Consider the following 14,935-nt stretch of genomic DNA (forward strand, 5'->3'; position numbering starts at 1 on the left):
CAATATCGATCTGGGCAGTGCTGCCCCACGTACATAGGGATAAAATAAGGAGGAAGGAAAAATCCAAGGGGCTAGAGTTTAGTAGAAAAAGAACATTAAAAATGGAAGAAAACTATCTGTATGTCCAACTTGATGATTCTTATTAATCTTTAATGGGATTGATAATTCAGTGCTAATTATTAACCTCCTGCTGTTAGCAGTTAACTTTAATAGTTTTCAGAAGATCTAGAAATAGTGGGCTAGTAAGTGGTTACAAAATGCACTATACTAACGTGTTATGATGGGCACTAAAAATGCATATATTAAAAATTAGAAAAGCCATGTGTGATGCAAAGTAGCAAACTTTGGACTTCAGGGTGCCATGTTGAATTCTTTTGCAGTACAGAAACCCGTCCGCTGCATGTGTAACGAGGTTGTCAGACCCTTTACAAACAGGCCTCTTGGAAAGCAACAGTCCGTATGACCTTGTGGTCATTACAAACGTGGGTTACTTTCTCGCTGAATGTTCTCGCACCAAATGGCTGATACTACTACGCATTTCAAGCCTTCCAATTCCCACACCCCCCTTAGATTAACTGAAAGCCTGAGAGAGAGGGGGATTAAATGCTTCAGGCATTCTAAGTACCATCCTGAGCCTCCAAATAAATAGTAGCTTTACTTTTGCAGGTGCACAATTTCCAGTTCCTAATATGCAGCCTGTTGGTGCTATAGCAATTAAACTGTCATTTTGGATGTGCAATGAGAGAAGATGCTTTGTGGGATTAGACTAATATTTTACTTTGTTGTGTCCTCAGGCTACATCTGAATTTAGCCTGGGAGAGACCCAAGTTTTTCTGCATTTGTTTGATTTTGTTTGTTTTTCCTTTTTCTCGGTACTCTCATTCAGTGTAGAAAAAAGGAATTGGTTGTTCTGACAGGACCCTAACATACTGTAAGAGTAATGCAGAGCAAAACAGAATGTGTATTTCAGATGATAACTATTAGATGAGACTAGCTTTAAAGAGGTTTAGATTCAAAGTTCTGGAGCCTATCATATACTTTTTATGAGATGCCAGACCAATCACTTACCTGACTACATTCTCCAATAAATGTTAAAAAAAACCCCTGTAAAATAGAGCAACAGTCTTTCCCTTTTCTTATCCTAGCATCTTACCAGTTGAGATTCAAATCTTTCGGGTCAGGGACACTTAACAGTATGTCTGTGAAGTTCGTCACTCAGAGGAGCTGAGCTCTTTGAGGCTTTCTAGGTATTTGTTTAATAAAATTACTCTGGTAAAATAAAGTAAGTGTTATTTAATTACTATGGCTATTTTAGAGAGTAACCGAATCACTAAAAACCTGCACTTGAAAGCTAGTGCTGAATTCAGTAGTGTCTTCTCCTTACAGGTGGATAATGTTGTAGCTGCAGAATATGAATTGGAATATCTGCTTCTGGAAGGACACTGCTATGATATTACTACTGGACAGCCACCTCGGGGACTCCAGTTTACACTGGGAACTTCAACCAGTCCTGTCATCGTTGATACCATTGTTATGGCCAACTTGGTAAGCAGTCGACTGAAACTAGCAACAAATAACTGGTCCTCTAGTCAGCACAATCACTTGCATAAACCATTGAGTGTTTTCTAGTATGTGGGCTATGGATATGTGGTGTTACACTCCACAGTTGCTTGGAAATAGATCAGAACCCCGTTATTCTTAACATTGATGTCTAAAACCTTGCAGTGTACTTATCGTCTCTTACCTCTTTCAAGATGTAAGATACAGCAAAGGTGTACAATGATCCCAATATTCTCAAGCAACTTCTTTCCAGGGAAGGTCAGACAGTTCTGTTTTTTCTAGGCAGAGTACTCCTTAGACCATCCACTCAGGTGGAGAGTTGTCTTGTCTTGGGACCCATTTCTTCAGCAGATCTATGGAACAAATGGAGAGTCAGCAGGAATAGTGGACATTCTAGAAAACAAAGGAAGTGTGAAAGAATGGAAATTGCTTGATTTAGTTGAGGAAAGGTGACGGAAATCCAAGCGTATGATTATTCCCTGCAGCTACCTTTGTAAGGTAGCTGCATAAAGGATCAGTCTGTTTTCAGTGTCCATGCTAGGTAATGAGAGGGGTAATGGACTGAAATTATGGCAAGGGAAGTTAGTCACTGGAATATTGTCTTGATATGTAATGTTAGTGAAAAACTGGAATAAAGAAAGGAAAAAAAATGTTCACCGTTACTAAATATTTATTTTAAAATTCTTACATTTTCTATTTCTCTGTGCCTTTTCTTAGCCACAGTATATCCTATAATGATGTAATATTTCTTACTGTAGTAAGGAAGATGACCCTTATTTTATGTGTGATCGCATTGTGTGTGTGTGTATGTTAGGGAAAAAGCTTAATGCCTAGGAGGTGTGGTTTTTTTCTAATTATTTAAACCAAAGTGTACGTACCACAGCATACAATGCTGCATCTGGGAATCTTCTTCCTCAGCTCAGTGCCTATGCTGTGAAGGGGTATGAAGAGACCAGGAAAATGCCCTGTGCGGGTTTTTTTGTTTTGTTTTTAAAAAAGCAGACTGGGTCACATATGGAATTGCATGGGACACTGAAGCATCACTACAAATGTTTGTATCTTCTATAAGTGTAATAATCTAAACCACAGAAGAGACTTCAAGACTTGTATACAATATTTGAATTCAAGTTGTAACTTGTTAAGTTCTGTAGAAGAGCTATCTTGTAACATACAAACTATGTTACTATTTCCTGCTGTAGCTGAAGTACCAGTCTGTAGAGCTTCAATATTGATTTAGATTTAGTTGCCAACCACTGTTTAGAAATTGACTCACTCCTTCATGAAGGCAAGCCTTTGCAGAAAAAACTTTGGGGTTGCACTCTTCCCACCAGGACACCCTGAAAACTTTATCATCTAACAAATAGTGCTAAACCTTTTCGTATTCCTGTCTCTTATGAAAAAACAATGGTTTTCAATGGAACTTCTACCGTTTTTCTCCTGTTTTCTGGGGTTTTGTTTGTTTGGGTTTTTTTAAGGCCTTATGGTTATGTTAATAAGCTGGTTTACAAGTAACTTTTCAGCTATAAAACAGCGAGTCAAAACACATGACTTTAAACTTGTTTTTCTACATCTGCATTCTCTAGAGCAGACAAATACTCTTTTTGCTTTACAGGGTTACTTCCAGCTAAAAGCCAATCCTGGTGCATGGACTCTAAGACTGAGAAAGGGCAGATCTGAGGATATCTACAGAATCTACAGGTAGGACAGTATAAGAAGTATTTCAATCTTATTCTTGTGAAACTTTTGAACTAGGTAGGCATTGTAATATGTGAATCTAACAGTTCCCTTGTCAAACTGTAGTGAACCGAACAGCAAATTACATTTTGTACTGAAGTTATGTGAGATGCATTAAATGAATTAATTTAAAAACCCCAGTAAGTGTGTGTTCAAATACAAGTATTTGTTGCTTTGCCACATCTCAAACCTGTTTTACAGTGCTAAGGCTTAATGCCATGTAGAAAAATGTGTAGAAGAAATAAAGAACATATTTCTGCTTTGTAGTAAAGGTCGGTATTTTACTGTATTTTCAGCCATGATGGCACAGACTCTCCACCTGAAGCCAGTGATGTTATTGTTGTTCTCAACAACTTCAAGAGCAAAATTATTAAAGTGAAGGTGAGTTTAAAAACTAGAGTTGCTCTTAAAAAAGACTGTTTGACCAACAGTGGGGAAGAAATGTCCATTAAGGCCTCCTGATGATCCCTGGCAGTTTGCACAAAGTTCACATCCCAGCGTCTGTAATGGAGAAAGTTATCTGTAGACTTGGTTTTGGGTTTTTTGAGACATGTAACTGCTGTTCCTTTTGTATGCCCATGAGAAACAATTATGCTCAGATTTCACTGACTCACTTGTGCTTGTGACTTAAGAAAAAAAGTCAGTCTTGTATGTCCTATGTATGTCTAGTAATAAACATTCAGTGTATCATTGAGCTAGTATTTTATATTACAGATAAATTTTACTCATCTGGTACTATATTTTCTATCAATCTGATACAGAGTATGTGAGAATACATTTATTTTTTTTAAAAAAAAGGTAAATTAGTAATCTGCTGTCTCTTAGGATTGCCTCTCAGACAATGACATAGCTGAAAAGATTGAGGAGGGCAACTGATAGATAAGTGGTGGTTATAACATATCCGGTTCACACTTCCTCATGGGATTTACTTGTGCTAGAGTAATTCTGGGACATTCTCCTGATTCGCTGCTTTGTCTGTGTATCTGCTTTGGAGTCTCAGTGGCCAAGAATACCTCTTAGGAACAGGAAGTGGTGTTGAGGTGTTCTGTTGATTTTTGCTGGGGGGCTGGTTGGTTGGTTGGAGGGGTTTTCTTTGCCAGTCTCCATCAGCAAGGATGGTCACTAAACACCTCTCAGCAAAGCGTTTTAACCATCTAGACTAACATGTCTTTGGTGTCTGAAAACAGCTTCAGAATCTGTTCTGAAAATGTCAGTTCAGTGCTGAGCTGTTTCTCCAGACAGCTTAGGTTACCTGTCAGCTCACTGGACATAATTCCAATGGATACAAACAGAGCCAGTGTCAAAATAACACTCCATAGCTGTTTGCCCAATATGTGGTTCTGCTCACTAAAGCAATGTTTTGCTTTACAGGTTCAGAAAAAACTAGATATGATGAATGAAGATCTACTAAGCGATGGTACCAGTGAGAATGAATCTGGATTTTGGGAGTCTCTGAAATGGTAAAACTAATTCAATAATAACCTGCAAGTCTCTTGAAACTGGAAAACTATTTCATGATACAGTTAGGTCTGTGATATTCCCCAGCCATCTATTAAGACTGCTTGAATTTAGGCCTTGTTAACTCCTTGTCTTTCACAGGACCCCTCTCTTTCTAGAGAACTGAGCTACTGCTTTGCACCAGCTTACCCTCCCTTTCCTCCAGTGCTACTTGGGGGCCTGAAAACATTGTCCGTTTCCAGGCGCTGCATCTCAGCGAGCAAGCTTCCAACTGAATTGTTCATATATCAGCTGCTGGGTCTTCCATATCTGCGTCTGCAGCACTCTGCCTTGTGGAGGACACCCTGACCAGTGTGGGGGGGACAACTGCCCCGCAAATTGTCATCTGTTGCACTCTTTCCTATATAGCTGGGCCTTAGTATCTTGTGCTTTATATAAATACTTTTGTCCTTTCAGGGGATTCACAGGAGGACAAAAGAATGAAGATGTGAAACAGGATAAAGACGACGTACTAAATATATTCTCTGTGGCTTCAGGACACCTTTATGAAAGATTCCTACGGTTAGTTGAGAATTTATAATCTGGGGGTCTCAAATGGTAGATGTGCCCTGCTTTCCACAAGGAAAAAGGTTAAAATTTGCAAGAATATATATAAGAAAAAAAAATCCAACAGCTCAGAAATCCTCTAGATTTTGCATCTACTGTATTATAGGAACTTTTGTCTGTATAACATTCATACGTTCAAAATAGACTTAGTTTAATAGATGGTATGTTGCTGTCCTAGAATTGTCTCACTACAATATAACCAAATACAAATGTACTGTTAAGGAGTTACAGAATTAGTCATAGTTGCTTTGGAGAAGAATCTGAACGTTTGTTCTCAAAGGACTGTGAAAGCCGACAGGTGGTATATTCTCTGTAGTTAAAGTACATAGCTTTGGGGCGGTTTAGTAATTTTGTAGATAAAATTGAGCAATTTGCAATAGGTTGAAGCTACCCGCTGCTTCTTCATGTGTGAAGATCAGTTACCTGACACACAACTGCAGTTAGTCTAATAATGTAAACCAGCAATTTGTAATCTGTTATGCAGCTGATCTCTAGGGGATGGCAGTTGTTCCTATAAATGCTTAATTTTTTTTTTCTTTTGATAGCATAATGATGTTGTCTGTGCTGAAACATACTAAGACTCCTTTAAAGTTTTGGTTTCTGAAGAACTACTTATCACCTACATTCAAGGTTCGTTACTAATTAGAAATTTATTCTATTGTGGAGAAAAGTTAAAAAAAAAAAAGAAAAAAGTTGCAACTTGTGCATCATACTATTGCGTAAACATACGTACAGTTACCTGTCTGTATACCTTCTATTTTGACAAAGCATCAAGTTGGTATAAGCTGGTGGTTCTGCCTAGAAAGCTTTGAGAAATGACAGACAGACAGGTTCACAGTGGACTCATGCTGAAGGTAAATATTTAAGAGAACAGCACATATTAGGAAAATCATACTGGAAAGAATCTGAACTTTTTTTTTTTTGTGATCTGCACAATAAAGGTGTAGATTTTAAGATGAAATTCAGGGTTATAAACTTACATCTAATACATAAGGGTTGAGAGATTATAGGAAAGAAGCAATCAGAGAAGCAAGGCCTATATGAGTAGGTGTGGAGAGAGCTTCGTAAGAGGAGACATTAAGACCATGTTTCAGACTGACTAGAGTACATGAGTGGTGCCTGGTAAAGAGGGACGCAGGCCCTAGATAAGCATACCTGGAAATACTCATCAATTATATGTGATACATCATTAAACAAGGAGCAGAGGTAAATGGATGTCAAAATATTCAGGAATTTGTAACTTTTAACATTTAAGATGAGAAAGTAACCTGCCTTAGAGAATCTTGCCTCTTCAGTATGAACTTGAGGAATAACTGGCAGTGTCCCCACTGGTGCAACCATGGGCTGTGCTGTGACTCTGCTGTTGTCAGTCACCTCTTGGGGTGGTGCAACAATATGCTTCCCCCCCCGCTTCCTAATGGCCGTGTTGTACCAGCAACTCTCCTGGTGTCAGAGGAAGCCTCATGGAACAGAATGTCAACTGATTTGACAGTGGCCCAAGTTGTTCTAGTAAAAAATCCCTCCCAGTTCTTTTCTCTCATGTTATTATTCCCATTTACGCTGCTTTGTACAGTCCTAAATAACAATTCTCCCATCTGCAAAATTTTACAATTGGAGTAACGTATTCTTTTAAACTGATCTGTGGATTGCTATAAAATGGCTCATAAGTAATTGTGTGGGGAAAAATGCCAAAATATTTAGTTGTCTTATGATAGTTGGCTTTACAATTTGTACTGATTGTTTGAAGTAACAATGAAACTGTAGTTATTCTTTGTGGTATTTCATTTTCTAATATCCTATGCTTTATTATAGGACCGAAGCCTATCTCTTGTAATGCACTTTTCCCTGCAGAGGAACAAAGAACTGAGATAAGCTACTTTTTTCCCCCTCCCTCTGCAGGAGTTCATCCCATACATGGCAGAGAAGTATAATTTCCAGTATGAGCTTGTCCAGTATAAATGGCCACGCTGGCTTCATCAGCAAACAGAGAAACAGCGCATCATCTGGGGTTACAAGATCCTCTTTCTAGATGTGCTTTTCCCATTAGCTGTTGATAAAATCCTGTTTGTGGATGCTGATCAGGTAACACAGAGGTTGGAATTACTTCATCTTTTCCTTTTTTTCTTTCTCTGTTTTTCTTTTCTCTAAGAATATTATGTCCTGGAATACAATTGCTGTATTATTGGAAAGGTTGCAAGTTTGAGCCTTTTGCAGGCATGACTGAAGGCTGATTCTGTAACTATCGCATGCTTCAGTGAGTGCTGTTTTTTCTGCCTGTTCCCACAAAGATTGGTTTTGTTGGCTCGCCCTTTTACTCTTGTCTGGTTCCTCGTTCACTCACTGTGTTCCAGCTAGTTTGCCAAATAGATTGTTTCACCCTTCCATTTTTCCAGTTCCGCCTGTTCTCCCAGCCTGCAGATCACTTAGCACGTACAGTGTTTTCCTAAGTCACCACACACCCTCCCCTCCCACCCCCCTGCTTTTAACTGGGGACAGATCTAGGCGCCTTTCAGAGGAGCCAGAAGGCAAATCCCTCGTGCACCAAGCCATGTCTTGCTGCAAAGCAAACGGTGTCTGTAAGGCTTTGTATGTGCTTACTGCTCGGACGGTTTGGAAGTGCAGGGTACATGTGCAGTGAGAACTGCAAACAAAATGCCTTCAATAACATGTATGAAACTGAGAAGTACAGATTATTAACATGTAAGTATTAAATGCTTTAGGTGTTTTGGTATATGTACAGTAAGATCCCATGTCAGTTAAAACCATTACAACTTATGCTGAAGTATCACCTAGGGTAAGTTTCCAGCTATACTGTTCTCATTTTAGACAGCTTTTGCTCTGCTTATAAAAGAGGTATTAATGCATTTTTTTTTTTCCCCCACCAGAGTGGTATTTTTAGAGTAGTGTTACTGCCACAATATCTGTGTTAAAAAGACATTAAAAACTTTCCTCCCTGAAGGGTTTGCAAACTTTCAAGAGGAAAGGATACAAAAGATCATAGTAGAGTTCATGTATAGTGAGAATTCTTGCTGCTTATTAAGCAACAATTTGGCACTTCAGCTGTCAAACCAACTCCTATCAGATTACTTTAAGCTCTATTTTAGTTGTCCCAGCTCTAAGGGCAGACAACACCTTTTGTGCTGTCTTTTTGTACTACAAAATGCAAATGACTGCAGAGTATAACGGGTAATTCTTCCTTTAACTGTTTGCTCAGTTTAAATTAAATCCTGACCAGCATTTCAAAACAAGTGGCAGGCTTCTATGAATAAAAATAAAATGTCCCTTCCTTTCAGATTGTGCGCACAGATCTAAAGGAATTAAGAGATTTCAATCTAGATGGTGCTCCTTATGGATATACTCCGTTCTGTGACAGTCGAAGAGAAATGGATGGCTACAGGTTCTGGAAATCGGGATACTGGGCAAGTCATTTAGCTGGAAGAAAATACCATATCAGGTACTGAAGAATTCAGGTTTTTCAAAATAGGGAGGGAAAGCTTTTGCTACGACTTAGAATTAGCAGAAAACTAGCTGAGGTATACAATGGTGCAGCGAACCACTTCTTGCTTACTGTTGCCTCTTTAAGGTTCCACTGCCTATGGTTCATTTGAAGCACTAGGGACACTGAAGTTACTTTCAGTATACTTTCAGTATACTACAACTTTTACAGATGAAGAACTGAAGTGTTAACTAACCAGACATCTTCATTTATTAATAACAAATGTTGGAAGAAGGGACTGCATGACAGCAAAGCTAAGATAGATTTGTTGTAAATCTTTTTTCGTATGTGCCATGACCTTGTTAGAACTGCTTTCCTGCCTTGTATTAGATAATTTGCTGTACTGCCACCAGGAGATTGTTTTAGCATATTTTATCTCAGGGTCTAGTGGGGCTGTAGTAAGTTACCCATCAGTCAAATGTCATTACTAATTGCGTCATCTCCATGTAGTGCTCTGTATGTCGTGGATCTGAAGAAGTTCAGAAAGATAGCAGCTGGAGATCGACTCAGAGGACAGTATCAGGGTCTTAGTCAGGATCCCAACAGTCTATCCAACCTTGATCAGGTGCGTTTGTATTGGGTTTGTTTCGTTTAGTTTTACTGGGGTATGATGGCAGGTTGGGACGTCTCCTTTCCTGGCCAAACTTCAGTCACAACCAGATCCAGGGGCAGTCCCCTTATGCCCTGCCTTCCAATGAGGCAGGTATTGATAGCATCAAATATAACTGGTGGGTGGAAACATCACCTTCCCCCAACTGTCTTGAGACTATCAAATTTTCCAGTATATTCCAAGACAAACACATAACACAACTGGGTACTTGTTTCTGGAGCTATCCAGCTCAGAGTGCTTTACTGTGCGCTGACTAGTAACTTGGAAATAAGGCTCATACTGTGGCAGATGGAAAAAATAACACAATGGTTTTAATGAATTAAGAATAGTCTTCCAAACTGGTCCAGTACAGCTTTGATACTGGATTCATATTACTGCTTTAATACTGTTTTGTTACATAACTAATTTTCAACAAAATAAGATTAACAGTTGTAGTATGCAGGGTTTTTTCCAAAGGACTTTGTCTGGAATGAAACAAATAGATGATTCATCATTTCTTATTTGCACTGGAAAAAAAGACTCTTTACAAAAATATAAGCTTCTTAATACTATGTGGTTGGGGGGGGTTGTTCCTCCCACCCTGCACCCTGTGGAAACTGCTACTAACTCTTACTCTTCACAACAGGATTTGCCTAACAACATGATCCACCAGGTCCCAATTAAATCACTCCCACAGGAGTGGCTTTGGTGTGAAACATGGTGTGATGATTCCTCAAAGAAGAGAGCAAAAACCATTGATCTGGTAAGTGCAGTATGGCTCCCTCATTCTTACGTCACAATAAAATATAGCGACCAGTTTTAAAGACACTTGTCTACCTCAGATTTAGGCACATCATCCCGTATTGTTAGTTACGGGTTTTCAGCAGTTCATTTTTTTTCTTTTCCTTGACCTTCTATGTGTCTCTTACCTGGAGCAGTGGCATTATTATGAATTTGGAAAGAGACTTTACACTGTAGTCTAGCCCAAATACAGGCATGTGGTGTTCACCAACAACAGATTAATTCCACCAGGGGGAAGCACACCTCTAATAAAATAAACCTTTTTTATGCATTAAGTGTCTGAACTGTTCGTATGTTTTGTTTGCAGTGTAATAACCCAATGACCAAAGAGCCCAAGTTGCAAGCAGCAATGCGTATAGTTCCAGAATGGCAGGACTATGATCAAGAAATCAAACTGCTCCATAGTCTTTTCCAAAAAGAAAAAGAAACGCGAACACCAGCTAGGATGCCAGGACAACACACACATGGTAATCTTTTTATTTCCCTGCTTCTGTGACTTTCTTCCTACCTGTTTGGACTGGGGTCATTCGCTGTAAGCTTGCACCATGCAAAGGCTTGCATGGAGGATCTGTTAAATAATCTGTATATTTTACTGGGCCAGAAAGGCCTTGCTGAGTGTGGCTGGTGCAACTTACCCTGATAGTAAAGCTTAGCGAAGAGAGAGCTATATTGCACACGTTTTCCAGTTCTGTTAGAGACCCTCACTGTTCTGGTGATTTTATGAACTTGGCCTTATCTTAACCCTTAATTAAAGTGCTGCTACACACAATGGGTATGAATTGTTCTTCAGTCACTGGTAACCTTGTAAAGAACAAGTCTTTGGGGTTTCTATACTGATTTTCAAACCCATCTGTCAATTGAGGCAGCTGGAAATGGAGCGCTAATTCTTTTTTCTCCTCTTCTACAGATCCAGCAGCACATGTGGAATTATGATCCATGGAGAAAAATTCAAGTTAGACTGTTTCATAGACAATTTTTATATTGAAAGCTAGTTTTTTCCGGTATGTCTGCAAAACTGCTGAATAATTGAATGGGATGATGTATGCATTTTTATTACTTGCCTTTGGGTTAACTTCTGCCTATGAAATAGAATCTGGATTGCTGGAATTAGCATTACTGGTTTTTTGCACCTGTGGTGGAGATGAAAGAGCCCATGATGGAATTTAGCATTTCAGAAACAAAAGTTCAAAATCCACTGGAGAAGCTGCAGCCTGTTCCTTCAGCTGTTGCCACCTCCACCATTGATGAAGATCCTGTTAGCCTCAGATCTAACTTGAGAGCCTGAAAATCACAGACCCACTGAGCCATTGGCTAGAACATAAGCCGTAACCTCAACTGCTGGAGGTAATTTTTCCAAGTAACATTAAAAGGCTCACAATCACGCCTTGTTTTATTTGCAAGTTTTCAAACTGTCAGAAATGCTTCTCAGATTTGTTCAGTATGCCCTTGATTTTGTAACAAATCCAGCATTACTTAGATTTTCTATTGCCTATCTTCATTTATTGCCCAACTTTTGAAGATTTGGCTTAATGTAAAGCTACCACAATCTATTTAAATGCCCATCCAAATACAAATGCCTACACTTACAAAGTGAGCAGAACATTGAATTTGACAGCTCAGTTCATCCTAGCCCCTCTGACTTGAATCAAAGTGCCCTCCTTCCTGCTCAACATTTAAATCAGTCTGCAAAACTGGTCGGGCCTTACTATTGCTGTGGTTCACTGATTCATGAATGTTTTTTGTTTAGGAAAAATCTGTGGAAGCTTGGAAGTTTTTCATCATGTAAATTTCATTAACTTTATTTTTCTTCAAACAGAGATGTTGTCACTTCAATAAAAACTTTGGAGTTCTTAGGTCTTAAGCTGTAGTAGACACTCAGTCCTTTGATCATCCTTGCTTGCACACATTACAGTCCTAATTTGATTTTGGGGTTTCTCAGTATTTTACCTGCAGTTGTTTTCATTCTATGCACAGACAAGAAACCATTTTTCTGCAAGGATTAGTTTCCCTGGGCTGGTTTTATCATTCATATTCATGTCTTAATTTTTAAGATGATACTGCCATAGTTCTGTGTTATGAACATAACCAATTAAAAAAATCCTCAAACCCTGTTTCCCCTCATTCTATAAGATTACTGTCTGGTCCCTAGAACATGAGAAATTGAAGAGTCGAAATACAAGAACTAAAGTAGTATTTCTGGTCGTAAAATATAGCATCCTATGCTCTGCTTCCTTAGAAATCAAACTGGGATCATTTCTACCTCCCATGTTTTTATCCAGGTAAATGTTCTGTGCTATAAGAGCTTCACACTAAAGATAATCCTGACTTAGGATGTATAATACAATTAAAAGAATATCTTATCAATGTTTTGGAGGAAAGACAGCAGTTGTAGTGTTCAAACTACAATAGGACAATTGAACAGAAAAGCAGCTCTTCTCCAGTCAGCTCAAGAAAGGGCCCAAATCACTAACTCAAACTCTAGGAAAAAAAAAAAAAAAAAAAAAAAAAGACGTTAAAAGAAATAGTTGGGGGTCCCTTAATGCACACATAGCTGGTGCTGTTGACAAGGTCAGTAACACTGCACATACACTTCTGGTGGGTACCAAAAGTGGGTAATTCTAGAAAGGTAGTGGAAAGGAGAATTTATAATCTCCCCCTCGCCAGAGGGAGAGCTATGCAAACATGGGGCCTGGATATCAAATCATGACCTCAGCCAGTATGGGTTATCAGCTTAGGTATTTTCCACTGTGTTGGTTTTTAAATTCAGATAGTCTCCCTGATGCTCTGTAAACTGCAAGTGGCTTATGCTTCCCATCAAAACTCTTCCAGTTAAGGATAAACAGACTTACACTAGAAGGATTTTTTTCTAGTGTAAAAACCAATAATGTGCCTGCCAACAAATTAATTACATACTATGTTAATTAGCCTATTTTAAACAGATAAAACAGCACATGTAAGATTACCCTTTCTGTGTTCAGCTACAAACCACTTACGGCTCTGTGGAGCAGAGGGAATGGCACAGGATCAGGTGGGCAGGAGCTGCACACCACAGTTTCATCTGGGCATGGGCAGTAGAGGAGGATCACTTAGGATGGAGGGTAGGTGGGTGGGGAAAGAATCTGTGCAAGCCCTCAGACCAAGACAAGTGCGCGTTCTCTGCGAAATAAGACCCTCTCCTATCTAAAAACCATATTTGGCTTCATTGTTTTCAAATACTATTAAAAAGCCAGAAGATAGAGAATGAAGTAGCCTCTTAAATTCAGCACAATATTTACAATGCCTTGTTCAGAGTTATATTTCCTTGAATAAGGAAAAATATTTTCTAAATTAAGTATCAGTTACAGAATTATTATTTTTAATTATGTGCCTCCATTCTAATAGTTAATGTATACACTTAAACACCCACACTGCATACTTTTTTTTTTTTTTAGATTATAAGATCTAGCAAGCTATGGAGAACATTTTTGTTCCTTCTGGTCAACACACTAAGCTCTTCTGTTCAGCTCTTACTAAGAGAAAAACCCAAACCAACAACAAACTAACTCACAGTTGATATACAAAGAAACTAGAAACATGTAATGTGAGATTTTTGTACCTTCTGCAGCACTCTTAAGAGTCCTGTACCTGTTTTCAAGTACATTCTGAAATGAACATGGTACTAATCATTCTGAATGTGAACTACTCCAGTTTTTCCTGGGAAGCCACTATTTATTTGCACACAACAATTACAATCATAAGGAGAATAGTCACTTATTTTGGATCTGTACATATGCTTGCTCATAGTGCTCAACTGGGCCTTAAAAGAGAAAAAAAAATAAAAAATCTTTCAACAGCTCCATCTAGAAGGAATCTTGAAGTAAGATGATTACTGAAATAGAGCTGCTTCTGATCATACCACTGATGGCCTGTTCCTGTAAACTAGTAAGGCTGATAAGAAAAAATAGAAAATGGGGATTACAGAGGTCACAACGTAATTTTGGATCCCTTTAACTAGAAAGGCCACTTCTGTGCCAAAGTGATGACACTATTCCCAATCTCTGGATACAAGCAGCTTGTCCTCTTGGTGACAAGTTCACATTGAAAAATGCCCAGTACTTTATTGTAAAAGGAAGATTTCACTGCCTTACTAGAAAAATAGCAGAGAAATATGTTTTAAAGATTTCTCTTTCATTTAGCTATTGGGGATAGGTTGTAAGGAAAATTAAAAGGGTGGGACATGTACAAAGCAGTAAATAGCCAGTCACAATCCTAGGAACCAGAACTTTTTTTTTTTTTTGGAATATAAACTGTTTTACATATCCAAATCTTCTGTAATCTGTTCAAGAATATACCGTAACTCGGTGTGGCACTGATACCTACTGACCCCGGATATTGGGAGTTATTCTCTACTGAATGTTACCTGAACTGAGATTACAGTGAGGTTCCCAGTACAACGGGAACAGACAGCTCTGTAACATAATAAAGCCTTTTCTGTTCTTTACTCGTGCCTCTCATGTCAATTGCTTTGGGTCTGATAACTAATGTTTTAATGGAGTTGCTTAGAGTACATTTGGCATTTATTCTTCTATTCAAGTGTTGGGATACTGTTGAAAAGCTTCTGGAAGCAAAAACCAAAGAGTTCCTCCTCCAAGCCAGTCTTGTTAATCATGGTATTAAAATAACACCTAAACTGAGACACTTCTGTTAAAGAA

The 14,935-nt window shown here is 38.6% G+C and overlaps 1 protein-coding gene across 3 annotated transcripts in view; it reads left to right on the plus strand.

The window, feature by feature from the left end:
* UGGT1 (UDP-glucose glycoprotein glucosyltransferase 1) overlaps positions 1 to 12,105 on the plus strand; it is a 44,775-nt gene extending 32,670 nt beyond the window's left edge. For all 3 annotated transcript variants that reach the window (XM_075760869.1, XM_010313108.2, XM_075760870.1), the window contains 12 exons: positions 1,387 to 1,545; positions 3,173 to 3,258; positions 3,591 to 3,675; positions 4,666 to 4,754; positions 5,209 to 5,313; positions 5,904 to 5,988; positions 7,258 to 7,440; positions 8,652 to 8,812; positions 9,305 to 9,419; positions 10,090 to 10,206; positions 10,552 to 10,711; positions 11,152 to 12,105. In XM_075760869.1, the coding sequence (XP_075616984.1) occupies positions 1,387 to 1,545; positions 3,173 to 3,258; positions 3,591 to 3,675; positions 4,666 to 4,754; positions 5,209 to 5,313; positions 5,904 to 5,988; positions 7,258 to 7,440; positions 8,652 to 8,812; positions 9,305 to 9,419; positions 10,090 to 10,206; positions 10,552 to 10,711; positions 11,152 to 11,177 (1,371 nt within the window). In that variant the 3' untranslated portion in view covers positions 11,178 to 12,105. The remainder of the gene's footprint in view (positions 1 to 1,386; positions 1,546 to 3,172; positions 3,259 to 3,590; positions 3,676 to 4,665; positions 4,755 to 5,208; positions 5,314 to 5,903; positions 5,989 to 7,257; positions 7,441 to 8,651; positions 8,813 to 9,304; positions 9,420 to 10,089; positions 10,207 to 10,551; positions 10,712 to 11,151) is intronic.
* Positions 12,106 to 14,935: the final 2,830 nt, after the last annotated feature.

This window comes from Balearica regulorum, chromosome 9 (assembly GCF_011004875.1).
Source record: "Balearica regulorum gibbericeps isolate bBalReg1 chromosome 9, bBalReg1.pri, whole genome shotgun sequence".
Taxonomy (NCBI): Eukaryota; Metazoa; Chordata; class Aves; order Gruiformes; family Gruidae; genus Balearica; species Balearica regulorum.